The sequence below is a fragment of the Rhinolophus ferrumequinum genome, chromosome 7, assembly GCF_004115265.2.
Source record: "Rhinolophus ferrumequinum isolate MPI-CBG mRhiFer1 chromosome 7, mRhiFer1_v1.p, whole genome shotgun sequence".
Lineage (NCBI taxonomy): Eukaryota > Metazoa > Chordata > Mammalia > Chiroptera > Rhinolophidae > Rhinolophus > Rhinolophus ferrumequinum.
The window spans coordinates 96,430,575-96,443,785 of NC_046290.1; the positions used below are offsets into that span (position 1 = coordinate 96,430,575).

The window sequence follows — 13,211 nt, forward strand, 5'->3', positions numbered from 1 at the left end:
GCCCTTTTGCATCCCCAACAAATGAAGGTTCCTCCCCATTCTTGCCCTCACTTGAGACTGTCCTTGTCTTTCACTGTAGCCATTCTAATATGTATGTAGTGATATCTCGTTGTGGTTTTCATTTTCATTTCCCAAATAACGACTAATGGTAAGCATCTTTTCATGTGTTTATTTGCCATCCATATTTCTTTTTTAGTTAAATGTCTGTTCAAATCCTTTGCTCATTTAAAACAATTTTATATAGTTTTGAGAATTAAAAAATATACATATTGTAGATACAGAACTTTGACCAGATAGATATACACTTTACAATTTTTTTTTTCAGTTCTGTAGTTTCTTTCTTCATTTTCTTAACAGTGTCCTTTGAAGAGCAGAAGTTTTAATTTTTGATAAAGTGTAGTTTATCAATTTGTTCTTTTACGGATTGTATTTTTGGTATTATAGCTAAGAAATCTTTGCCTAAACCAAGGTTACAAAAGTTTTCTCCTGTTCTCTTCTACAAGTTTCATAGTTTTAGGTTTTACATTTAGGTTTCTGACATATTTTGAGTTAATGTTTCTAATTAGATTGAGTTATGGGTAAAATTAATTTTCTGCATGTGGATATCTACTTGTTCCGTTAACACTAGTTAGGAAGATTATTATTTCTCCACAGAATTGCTTTTGTACTTTTGCTGAAAACCAGTTGTTCATATGTAAGTAGGTCTGTGCCTGGACTCTGCTCTGTGTGTCCATCTTTATGCCAACATGTCTGGCACATAGAAGGTGTTTTAATTTTTGTTTTTAAAGGATGTGAACATGAGGGATTATCTTTTGAATGTCACATTGGTTATTTTGCTTGTAAATGTCTTCTTTACTTACTAAAATGTTTAGGTCCTGAAAGCCTCTTTGTAAGCTCATTTATTCAGAAGTACAAGGTGGGGACAAATGTGAAAAAAATCTAGAATTAAATTTTAAAAGAGTTGTATGTTCTATTTTTTGCTAATTTTTCACTTCTTACTTTCACTGTAAACCCTTTCACTTCTTTTGCACTTAAGAGAAGTGATGGAATCAGTGTTTGTAGAACCATTCTAGAACAATTACAAATGCAATTTAATAAACGAACAGGGGGCTTGACAGACTAGAATGACAGCATACAGCTGTTAGTGTCTTTTGATGGTGACAGGGAAAGCACTCCCCCCACCCCCTTCTTCTTTGTTATTTTCTTTGCAAGTCCCTAAGATCAAAAAACTAACAGAAAAGATTTGTTTAAATTGCACCCCTCTTTCACAGTATTCGTACACATGGGCACATACGTGCACACATACCACAGGTGCTTTGGAAGTGATGTGCTGCCCTCAGATTAGCTAGGTTGGAAAATCAGATGGAGACTCTCTTTCTGCAGTGTGTTTTATGCAAGGCAGACAAACTGTGCCCTCATCTTCTGTTGCCTCTGGCTTCATCTGAAATGAGCAAATGGAACCCTGCAGCCCACGCAGGCTTTCCTCTGCAGTTTGTTACTCTCCCCTAGTTTGCACAGCACTGAACCATCTCATTTTGAAATTCAGGAATGGAAGAGGAAACCTTTGGAGGAAGATTGTAATTTGGGAAAAGGGAAAGTTGAGAGCAAGATCACCTATTTTGAAGAAAGCTGGGTGTTGAAGGAAATTGCTTTGGTTCGTCTGTCTTTGAGCCTCTCAGCATACGTGCTGCTGTGACCCTGACTTCCATCACCAGTGACCTAAAAATCACATAATTTCAACTGTTCACAAAACCTATTCCCATCTGTTGTGTGTGGCTTGTGTACTTACCCCTCTATTGCCAGCAAATATGTCTAAATCTTTTTACCTCACAGCCAGCCTTGTGTTGTTGGCTGGCTGGCTTTCTTGCTGGCCATCTTGCTTCTCCTGTGATTGTCAAATAAATGCGTTAAAGCATTTTTCCAGATCTCTTTCTGATCCTCTGCCCTCCTCCCTCTCCCTCCCAGTGCTTGTTTGATAAATGCTTCTCTTGCCTTGTATGGGGTACAGGTCTCTTTCAGAAAGCACTGCAGATAATGCTGGTGGACCTTAACTTCCTCAGAGAATCACTCGCCTCGATCATGATAGACGAGTGAATTAACAGGCCTTTGAAAGTCATCAATCACTGATCCTAAAAAGCTATTTTAGAAACCGGACATTCCCCCTCGCCGTGTTATAGCAGTATTTCATAGACTCCCCATGTTTCCTTAAGGAAGTTCTTAAATTAGTTGCTAATAGTTTGCTGGTGGTGGGTTGGTGGGTGGATAGCTACACATGTACCCAGGCATGTAATCCTGTGCACAGCGCTTTAGAATACTGTAGGTGAGGAGTTTATGATCTGTCTTCATTTCTCATTGCTTACAGTGGGCACTTTTTGTCCTTCCCCCCAAGACAGTCAACGAAAAGTTACATGAATATTTTTCTTTATACATAGTAAGAAGTCAGTAAATGTTTATACAGCAAATGAACGATCAGTGGCCTGGTTGATTCAGGAATTGTACTGAAGGGTCTGTGAGTAATTTATACATAAAACTATACCTTGAAAGAGTAAAGGTAATCTCTAGTCTTTGAACATATGATCATTACACAATAAAAAAAACATTTAAATCACTATTCATTTCTTCTTCACTCCTTCAGTCACCACCTCTACACACACTGATCCTCTCCGGCCCCCATGCGCCCCCCGAGTTGAAAACCTCCATGTGAATTGGAGCTCAGATGATTGTAGTGCCGCCGTCAGACTTTGGCAGGTCTCTTACAAGTCCCTGTCGCGGCATGGGGTCCGTTTGCTCTGTGCCACTATTGTGCAGTGCAGTGCGGCTGCCCTGATTAATATGCTACAGGAAAATAAAGTGGATTTGGAAGAAATTATACCATACTCTCATAAATATTAATTCACATTTGTATGGAATTGCACATAATTTTCAATATACTTGGAGCACCGTCAGTGTGAAAGATTTGGTCTCCAAAGAGAAGGGCATCATTTTTTAAAAGCACAGCCCGTACGTTACTAAATATCATTTGTTTATTAATCCCATACTGTGCGTGCATATGATGTGGGCAGTGGGTGGGTGGTGTGACAAAGAAAGGAGTTTTTTACCTTGTGGGGAGTTTGTGTATTATCTTTAGAGGTGGTGCAGTTTAATCACGTTCTACAGGAGCCCCCCTCGCTGGAAGTCACCTGGCTGCTTTGGCGCGCGTTGCCGTTACACCTGAGTGTCTTCACACCAGCTGGCTCTCCTGATTCCACGTGGGGCTGAGCACTGATTGGTCTGAGCCGAGCAGACGTCTGACCTGGCTGACTGGGAGTGGGCACTGCTCAAAGGAATGGGGGACGTGTAGCGTGTGGTGGGCACAGGGGACACAGGTCTGAGACTGGAGTCATTGGCCATGTGTACTTGCTGTGATCTCAGTTTGCCCCCCGGACACTTCTCACCACACCCTCGTTGCCTCAGGAGAGCTGCCTCTGCAACGGCAGAGGGAAAATCGTCTGTGGGATAGCAGCTGGACGTTAGGCCCGAGACACATGTTTGCCCATCAGGCTGTGGTCTTTGATATCTTTTGCTCTGAGGACAAGACCTTTCTCTGTTTCTGTGGCTTCTTGCTGTTGGCTGTGATCCTTCTCGTGTGCCAGCAGTACCTGCTAGGCATCTTGGTTTCCTGCTGCCATGAGCTTGTGTAGCTTGCTGCATGCTGTGTTAGAGGCGGCTTGGGATATTATCTGATCACGACTGTGGTTGGTAGGTTTGGGTACTTTAAGTAGTTGTCTTATTTATTTATTATCTCTCTCTGTAGAGCTATAGATAGAGATATAGATACAGAGATATAGATATCTCACACCTGTTATTTGCCTGACTCTGTGTGTGAAGCTTCGGGGTTACTGAGATGAATGGTACTTAGTTCCTGCCCTCATTCTTTCTAGGGATCGTGCTACCAGATGCCTCTGGTCCTTTGCACAAGCTGTTTTCTCTGCTCAGACTTTAAATCGAGGTGAAATGGCATCATCTTTTCAACGACAACCCCTTCCTCTGGACCAGACCATTTCCCCCATTTTAGCATCCTTTGCCTTTCCTTTAGAGCAGTCAGTTCAGTTTGCAATTGTGTATTTGTGTGATTTGATTGGTATTTGTCCCCTAAATTCTAAGCTCCACGAGTGGGGGATCCCACCCACCCCGACCACACACAGTTGTTTTCTTAGCACTGTAGCACAATGCTAAGTGTGTACTTGGTATATCCTGGGTGTGCAGAAAATATTTGTCGAATGAGTGAAGGCCTGAGGACATCGCTTTTGCTTTATGGAAACGTCTTCCCCAGCAGGTTGTGCTGCACAGAGTCCTTCAGCTAGAAAAAGAGTTGTGGAAGGAGGGCTTTTGAGGCCAAGGCAAAGCAGACACGAAGGCCCCAGACCCCAAACTAATGGCTCGGGCTGCTTTGGGGAGAGGCATCAAAGAGCGCTGTGCCTGTCAGGTAGGGAGTATTGGGATGGGAGCAGGAGGACAGGTAACTGCCTCAAGGACACTGGCAGTGAAGGAATGGTACTTTGAGAAGGAGAAATGGGTGAAGGGAAATTCTTGTTCTGGTTTTGTATTATTTGTAAATGTGCATTTAGGACCACTGACACTGAGAAATTATGCAGGGGTGAGTCTCCCTGAAGGAGCATTTTCAGTGTAAGGAGGGTCATATCTACTCATTTATAAAGGATTGAGTGCCAGCTCCTTTTAATTTTAGTGCTTAATGTGTACTGCCTGGAAACAGGTCATACCTGAACCGACTTTGCACGTAGCTCAGAGTTGCAGTGACTCATGCCAAATCTCGTAATGAACAATGTCAGTGTCAGGGCTCGAACCTGGGTCTTGGGGGGCGTCAGTCTGTCCTGAGCTGCCCGCAGGCATACAGCTCCACTAGGTTGTGGCCTGACGTGCTTGCCTGTATACCCATCACGTTCTTCTACGCTTTCCCCACCCTCAGCCACATGCAGGAATAAATGAAAAGTTGCTTTTGATGTTGGTGATAATATTGTTACATTTTGCAGAGAGGCTGGGAATTAAGGATGTGCAGAAGAACTTGTGGTTAAAAAATATAATGCATTAAGGAAACGTTTTAACTGTGTGCATTGAACAGTTTCTTGCTGGCTCACATCCACCTGGCCCTGGTATTTTCAGTCCTGTGCTGCATTTTTTGGATCATGCATGCACTTAATACTCCTTTTTCGAAACATAATTGATGTACCACATTAAGAAGTGAATGCATCGAGCCTCCCTGGGGAACATTGTGTGCTGGGCCCTGCCCAGAATCAGATGGAAAGCCACTGCCCTAGGCAGCAGTGAAATCACTTTCAATGGACAGATGTGTTTAGTTGATTTTTTTGCCCAACAGGAGTCGAAGGGATATATTTGTGGTGGCAGTCAGAAAAATTGAGAGCCATGTTTTATTTCTCGTATCCCACTTCCCTGCCCTTCCCCGCTCCCTTTTAGTAACCCCAGTTAGCCTGTATTTTGAGTGTGACCCTAGATGGCTATGTAACCACCACTTCCCTTCCATTCTCTTCTTTTCTACAGAAAGATGTGGCACTTAAGCCTCAGGAGCGTGTGGAGAAACGTCAGACTCCTCTGAGCAAGAAGAAGCGAGAAGCGCTGACCAATGGCTTGTCCTTCCACTCCAAGAAGAGCCGGCTCAGCCACGCGCACCACTGCAGCTCAGACCGGGAGAATGACCGCAACCTGTGCCAGCACCTGGGCAAGCGAAAGAAGATGCCCAAGGGACTCCGACAGGTGAGGAAGCCCGGGCTGCCCTCTGCCCCGGGGCTTGCCCTCTGTGCTTCTCCTGACAGGTGAACATGTCCTCCAGAGCTCGGTGCTTGCGAGGCCAAGCCGGTGTCTCACTGGGCCCCGAAACTGCCGCCTGGGGCCCTTTCCATCAGCTGTGCCCGAGTAGCAGAGCTCGGTGTTGTTGCTGCCGCCTTCAGGGCAGGCTGCCGAGGTCTTGGTCATAGTCAGGTAGACTGGCTGGTAGGGGAGCCATCGCCTAATTGGATGAACGGAACAGGCAGGTTTGCTCTGTGCATGCCTTGTGTTGAAAGGCTCTGCGGTGCTGGGCAGGCAGAGCCGCCTGTGAGCAGCGCCTCGCGTAAGACTTGTACCTTCCGGGGACCTCAGGTACCGTGGCCCGTGCACAGTGCTGGTGAAGGAGTGAAGTGGCCCCGGCTGGCTCCTTGGCGACTGCCCAGAAGCCCTGACTCGAGACTGTCTTTGTGATCCGCTGATTGTATGAAAGTCTGGCAGTGGGGCTTGCTGGTCTGCTAATAATTCGGTTTCAGTAATCCACAAGAAAATACAGCTCCTGGCATTTGGGAGCCTCTCTGCCTGTGGAAATCCTCACAGGAGACAGATTCATAATGAGAAATGAAGCTGCTTGTAGCAGTTTTTCTGCATAAATCCGGAAGCTTTAGTAGCTGCTGACTTACCTGTGTCCTGGGTGTGTTCTGTTTGTTTTTTGGTGGGACCACTGGGTGGGGCTGACTCTTATTTGAAGGAAGCGGGTCCCAGAGCAGGTGTTCTAATTAGAAGCTGAACAGGGAATTTCTGGCTTGCAGATCTTTTTCTGCAGTGGGGAAAGGTGGGATCATAGGAAGCAGGGTGTCCACAAGCTTGCAGATCGTTAGCACCGTAACAGGACTTATGACCACACCTGCCTGGCCCCTCTCTAGGGTCTCACAAACCAGACTCTCTAGGGAGTAAGGCACAGATTTATGTCGTCTTAGAAATTTCCTATTTGATAATGGACAGGCCAGTGTGGAAATCATTCTTGTAAAGCACCGGGAGTATAGTTTGGGTGATGATTTTCAGTTAGAAGATTGGAAGGACCAAAAGCCTCAATACGACCTAGTGGACAGTTTTGGTCCGAGTTCAGCCTGGTGGGTACTAAAGGATACACTTCTGAGGAGACATCTAGCGGGATGTACTTCATCATGGGCTCAGAAGGATCTCAGGGACATGTCCCAAGATACGACACTCTGGGCAGTTTTTCTCAAGCTACATATGTGTCCTAAAATGAAATGGCAGATTGGTGTTATAATAGCAATTATTAATATGTCTCTAATGCATACCATGTTGCGGTCATTCAGTGGGGGAGTTTGTGTAATAGAATCTGTAATTCTCACAACTCCGGCTAGTAGGTAATATGGTTACTTTACAGATGGGGAAACTGGGGCTCAGAGAGAGAAAGTGACTTGTGTCAGGTCACGAAGCAGTGAGGGACAGAGCCAGGGTTTAGGCCCAGATTTCTCTGGCTCGCTGTGTTAACCCCTGTATGTTTTGCCAATTTTGGTTGAGATAAGGATGGGGCGTGAAGAGAAAGAGAACTGCAGGTCATAGGAGGTAGGGGATCTACAAGTAATTCTAGAAACTGTGTGAGTAGTTTGGTCAGAGGGAATGATGTTGGTCATAGAAATGGCATATGAAGGCATAAGAAGAAACAGGATAAAATAACCAAGTTTAGAGAGCAGTGAAAGAGCCGGAAAGTTTGAAAGCAATCACATTTGAAGGTTTATTTTTGTATTAAATTTTTTTTTTTTTTCCAAACAGAGTAGGGTGAGGGGGGCAGGGCTAGGTTCCATAAAGGGTGGTGTTCCTGTGGTGATTGTGAGCCCCACCTCATGCTCTGTGTGTGACACTGCAAAGGAAAGCAATCACTCCCGGTGGAGAGAGGCTGTAGTGTAACCACCACCTTTCCCCCAGCCTCCCAGCGGGGTGGGAGCACGCTTCTCACCCTCTCAGGCAAGAAACCCATTTAGTTCTGAGCCTGCACTAAGCCGACGTTCTTCACCCTTGACTCTTACTCCCAGGCCTGATCTGACTTTGCTGTTCTCTGTCCTCTAAATTCTTCTTTCTACTTTGTTCTCTGGTGAATAAAGTTTACGATCATAAAAGAAGGCTAGGACGGTATGTCACAAATTTGAGTAGCAGCCTTCTGGTACTACTAGCATTTGAAATCAAAGCTATTCTTGTTTTACGTGAAATATTTGAAAAGCAATTTTATCAATTCACTCTTTATGAATCATGGAGAAGGAAAGAAAGAATCTTTGGCCTGTGTAAGGGTTTTAATTAAAAACAAGTGGTGTTTCCTTATCTTCAATGTTGATGCCAAAATATACTATCTAAATCAAGTGTTATTTTTCTGATAGCAAGGGAAGCAGAAGTTATAATTGAGATAAAGCTCTAATACTTTTCATTTACAATAGTCCTAGAATCACCCTTGCCACAATGAAACACTGAACAAGTTGCTGCTGCTGCCACCTGCAAAGTGAGAGGTTCGAACTAGAAGGTTTCTGAGGCCCCTTTCTGTGAGAGCCATGGTTCTTTACATTAATGAAGAACACAGATTGTGTAGTGTTGTTGTGGTCTATAAAAGGAAAGTCGTACTAGGTCTGAAGGTAGGTTTGCAGTCTAACCGATTGGCTGTGTTAAGGCATTTCCAGGAGAGCAGTGAGGTGCATTCCTAGTGGGAGGGAGAGGCGTGGCTATTTGTGCGTCAGCGGAGACAAGTGCCATCTGTCGTGTGATTGTTGGTAAAAGGTGACATGTGAGTGTTGAATGGCCACAGTAGACGGTCTAAAACGTGTGCTAAGGGTATTTCCGATGGCTTTCCTATCATGGTAGATACCTGTATGCATTGCCATTAATTTTTTCCCTGTCTTTGCATCTTACCAGGTAAGGTAACTGATTCTCAAGGTCTTAGCTGGGAGGGGACCTTGAGACGACAGGGGCCTTGAGGAGAATTTCTAAATTAATGGATTCTGTGTAGTGCCTCCCTCTTATGGGGGGGGGGTATAATCACAAGAACTAGAGATGAGAGAGGGCAGTGCAAGCTGAGAATTTAGTCTAATTTTGGCTTGGGGAGGCTGGATTAGTTTTGCATTTTATTAGGGAATGGTACTTCCTGAGCAGGCAACTTAATGCACAGCTTTCCTGTAATTATGGGAAGATGTTACTCCTTAGTGGAGAGGAAATAATAGGATTTTTTTTTTTCCTGAGAATCTGTTGGAGGCACCTAATCTTTTTACTGTGAGAGTACAATTAAACAGTTTCATAAGAGATGTGTAGTTCTGAAACTAAACCGCTTTTTCCTACTCTTGCCTGATTAGAAAACCTCAGTTCTCATGATGTTTTTCCATGCTGTTAAAAGAAAGCTTTTAACTGGCACTTAACCACCCAATGGAAATTATTTGTTGGATTATGTTTTTAAGTATAAATACATACTGCTTTAGAAGATGCTGAGCTGGCAACTGTCTTGTAAAGTGGTTCCATTTTTTATATGGCAAATTTGCACACTCCTTAATTTCCAAAGGGGTTGAAAATAATGAAGAAAGGAACAAATTAAATATTACACAAAGAGTGCATGTCTTTCTAAAACCCTCTCCCCTTCCCCGACTTAGATTTGTCCTCTACGGACTATTTGCTCATTTTGTGAGCACTTGGCTGGCCATTATATTAAAAAGTTTGAGTGTTTACTAATAAGGACATGGTGGTTTTTCTTTTCCTACGTAGACTTGGGAGTGGGAAAATCAAAATGGTGGCTGCACATGTCCTCTCTATAAGGACCTTGATTCTCTAATTGGGAGGCTAAGTCACAATGAAATCCCTGAGAACACAATGAAGGGCTGCGTTGTCAAACCTTTCAGCCAAATTATGACTTCCTGAGAGGCATTTGGGGAAACTGAATTCTTCCTAGGGCGTTTTGTTTTTTTCAGTATGTCTTAACTTCTAGACTATAGGGGATGCTTTAAAAATTCAGTATTTTATCGTTTAAAACACTGAGAGAACAAAACAGTTTTTAGAATAGGGACGCAATGAGGAGAAGTTGATGAGAGTTCAGAGAACTCTCAGATCTGATTCTGAATAGATATTTCTAAATCTCCATTTAGTCCATTAGTCTGTCCTTTCTCTCTAGTATGGATGGAACCAGAGGACATAGGCTTAAGTGAATTAGGAGGAAGTTTTAGGTCAGTCAGCTGGTGAACTCTTCTAACAGAGAATAGGATGCGTCTTTAACAGCCACGTTTGAGTGGCCCCTCACCTGTGAGGAATCCGGCACAGCGACACCCTGGGGTCAGTGTCCTGCATGGCTGGACTCAGGAGGCTGAGCCGGCCCGTAAGGACCCGTGGCAGCTGCCTGGTAGCTGTCTGCCTTCAGCACGTGTCTCCACTCACCACTCCGAGGGCTGGGTGGTTGAAGGGTATTGTTCTGTGCGCCTCAGCAGCCTAAACCGAAGCATCTGTTTCCTTCAAGAACAGATCCCAGGAAGGCACCTTGTTCTCTTTGCCTCCATCTCTAAAGGTGGGTCCTCAGCACTCCTTGCTCTCCATCTAGTTTCTGTGAATTGGGGCCGGTTTTCAAACCCTTGGAAGTTTTGTTCTTACTGTCGCTTAAGCCCCTCACTCCCTGCCTAAACCTAAGAGTTAACGGGGGTGAGCAGGGTCTCATGAGAAGACTGCTGCCTATGTAACTTCAGACTAATTCTGCTCACCGAGTTACGTCTTCATGTTCCCCAGCTGACTGACCAGACTTTTTTTGTTTAAAAACACAAACAGAACTCTCGTGGATATTCTTGTTACAGCAGAGGAGGGGTTTGCCCTTGTTGTGCTGTGCTTGGGCCTACTGTAGTCCAAGTGTTGCCATCCTGCTCTGCCTCATCTGGAAACGACCAGGGATTACTCTTGTTGGCCTCCCTTCCCTTCTAGGAAGACCAAGCAGACCTCACTGGCCAATAAGTACACTCTGGCAGTCCGAGGACTCTGTGATTTGGAAAGCAGTGGGGTTGGTTCCTGTATCACCTTTTAATTAGTGTGGAAAAGGGTTCGCCTCTTTTCCTCAAAAATCAGTGCAATCGTGGGCCTTTAGGCAGGGCTCATGGGTCAGGACTGAGACTAGATGGAAAGGCATTTGGGGTAACCCTGGAGGTTGACTGGGGGCAGCAGAACCATGGGAGGTAAGGTGGTTTCTCCCTTGCTGGACCCTGAGTTTAGGTGCAATGGATAGTCCCCGTGGCAACAGGATCACCCATCAGCTGCCTCTGGATTTTCAAGGCTGGGACTTAAGTGTGTGGGGCAGGCAGGTTCTGTGTTCCTTGCCTTTTTCAGAGCATGAGCTTCGGCTCTGGTAAGCGTCTGTCAGTTCCTCTGCCTCCCAGCTGACCACACAAATTTATTTTCCCACTTTCCTGACACCTTAAACCTTTCTTCCAGGAGAACTAGAAGACAGAATTTGCTTTTATTCTCTCAGGAGCTATGCACAGACCGGTCTTCGGTTTTCTCTTACTTGGTCCCCATTCTCTACTTCACCATCCAACTGTGGAAGTGAGGGGGGCTCCTGTCGCCCTCCTTTAAAGGCCCGCATGTGGGAATGCCTTTATGTGGTTTAAAAACATCTTTATACAAGTTGGACTGGGTAGATATTGCTTGTGAGGAGTGGAAATTGCTTTTCTGTCTGAACATCTAGTGTGATGGAATCAAACTGTTGAGGATTTGAAGCTGACACTAAAGATGACAAAACTGTGTACAAAATTATAAACTGTAGATACCAAAAATGGGCACTGATTTGTAGGGAGAAGAGGGAGTGATCCAGTGCCAAGTCTTTAGTTAGAGCTATTGTTAGAGCTGTGCCTGGCAGTACATCTGCTTGGCATGGCCTTAGCTAGAGCCACGGTTGTGTTGGCACAGAAAGGCTGAGGTGACTACGCCACCGGCTGTGCCTGCGGTCACCCTGGGGGGGCAGGGCCTCCCACATGCTTTCCCATCAAGAGCCCTGACTACTAGAGGCTGAACCTTTGTCAGTGGGACTGGCTCAGATTGAGGACTTCTCTGTGACATTTGTTATTGGTAGAAATTCATTTGCAAAGGAGGATTTATAATGGAAAACTTTGATTAAACAGGTCTAGTTCAAGTCACATTTCTGAAGAACTGCTAATTAGTTTGGGGTGGGAATCCAGGCTGAAATCACAGGTATTTATCCAGCTTCACTCTAGAGCCTACAGGTGTCTGGAAAGCAGAGCATTTGAAACACTGATGTACTATAATTGGGCATTAGACTTCAGTAATAATAAGACTTAGGAACTTTGCTCTGTGTTCTTTTCTAAACACATTTGTTATCACAGGTAACTGACTGAAGGTACCTTGAGCTAGTATCAAGAAATGTGAGCTGCAGTTAAATCATTTTTACTTCATACTTCAGATTTCAAGTTTAATGTGTTAATTGGGAATTCATTCGTTTTTTTCAAAAATTGTGTAGTCACGTGAAAATTACAAACTGAGATGTTAAATAAAATTCTTTACCTTTCCTTCTTAGGAATTTAAGTTGCATACTACTTTTTCCCCTTTGTCCAAACTACAGAAATAAGAATAAAAACACATAGAGAAATATTGGGGGGTGGGAATATTGGCTTAAAATCGCTCTTGGTATCTTAATTGACTTGAAATGAGGATAAGATGCCAGTTTTTAACATCTGGTTATTGAGGAAACCTCTGTCCAGGCTCGTCTCTGTTCAGAATTATATTGTTTTGTATTGTAGTGGAGGTATTTGTTTGGTACTGCAAAACCTGGGACTAATATAATAAATTACATGAAGGGTGTTTTTGTTTTAACTTGGGCATCTGGAAGCAGTGATAACTTATTTTTTGAGTTCTAGAATTAGGATTGTGTGTCTCCTGATGCCTTATGCCGATGTGTGGGATGTATTCTGTCGGCGCCGAATGTTGGTAAGTGTGAGCATGAACATTACTCGACGGCAGTGAGACAGATGTTTGCAGTGATGTGCCCGGTAATAAAGTTCATCCCAAGTGATGCATATAGTTTTTAATTAAAATTTCATAAAAGTTAACTAAAAAAGGACATAGCACATTGACTGTCACCTCATAAAATAAAACCTACAGAGATAAAATAGGCTGAATTGGAAAGGCGATCACAATTAAAAGAATGAGAGGTAACTGAGCTCGCGTGAACCTGAGACTGATAGAAATGGTTTCATAAGACAGTGACAGTCACTAAATTCTGAGGTAAGAATTGTGATATGTATGTGTGTGCAGAACCGTATTATTAAGGGCCATTTAAATCCCATATATTGTTAGAGGAGGAAGAAGGACAGAGTGACAGAAATCATTCTTGACTCCACCTGCCATAAATTCTTGCAATCCTCGTGACCAAAGGGTGACGGAGCATG

At 44.0% G+C, this 13,211-nt stretch overlaps 1 protein-coding gene across 5 annotated transcripts in view; it reads left to right on the forward strand.

Moving 5' to 3' along the window:
• AUTS2 (activator of transcription and developmental regulator AUTS2) overlaps nucleotides 1-13,211 on the forward strand; it is a 1,097,126-nt gene that overhangs the window by 266,646 nt on the left and 817,269 nt on the right. For all 5 annotated transcript variants that reach the window (XM_033111212.1, XM_033111210.1, XM_033111211.1 and 2 more), the window contains exon 2: nucleotides 5,557-5,769. In XM_033111212.1, coding sequence (XP_032967103.1) covers nucleotides 5,557-5,769 — 213 coding nt within the window. The remainder of the gene's footprint in view (nucleotides 1-5,556; nucleotides 5,770-13,211) is intronic.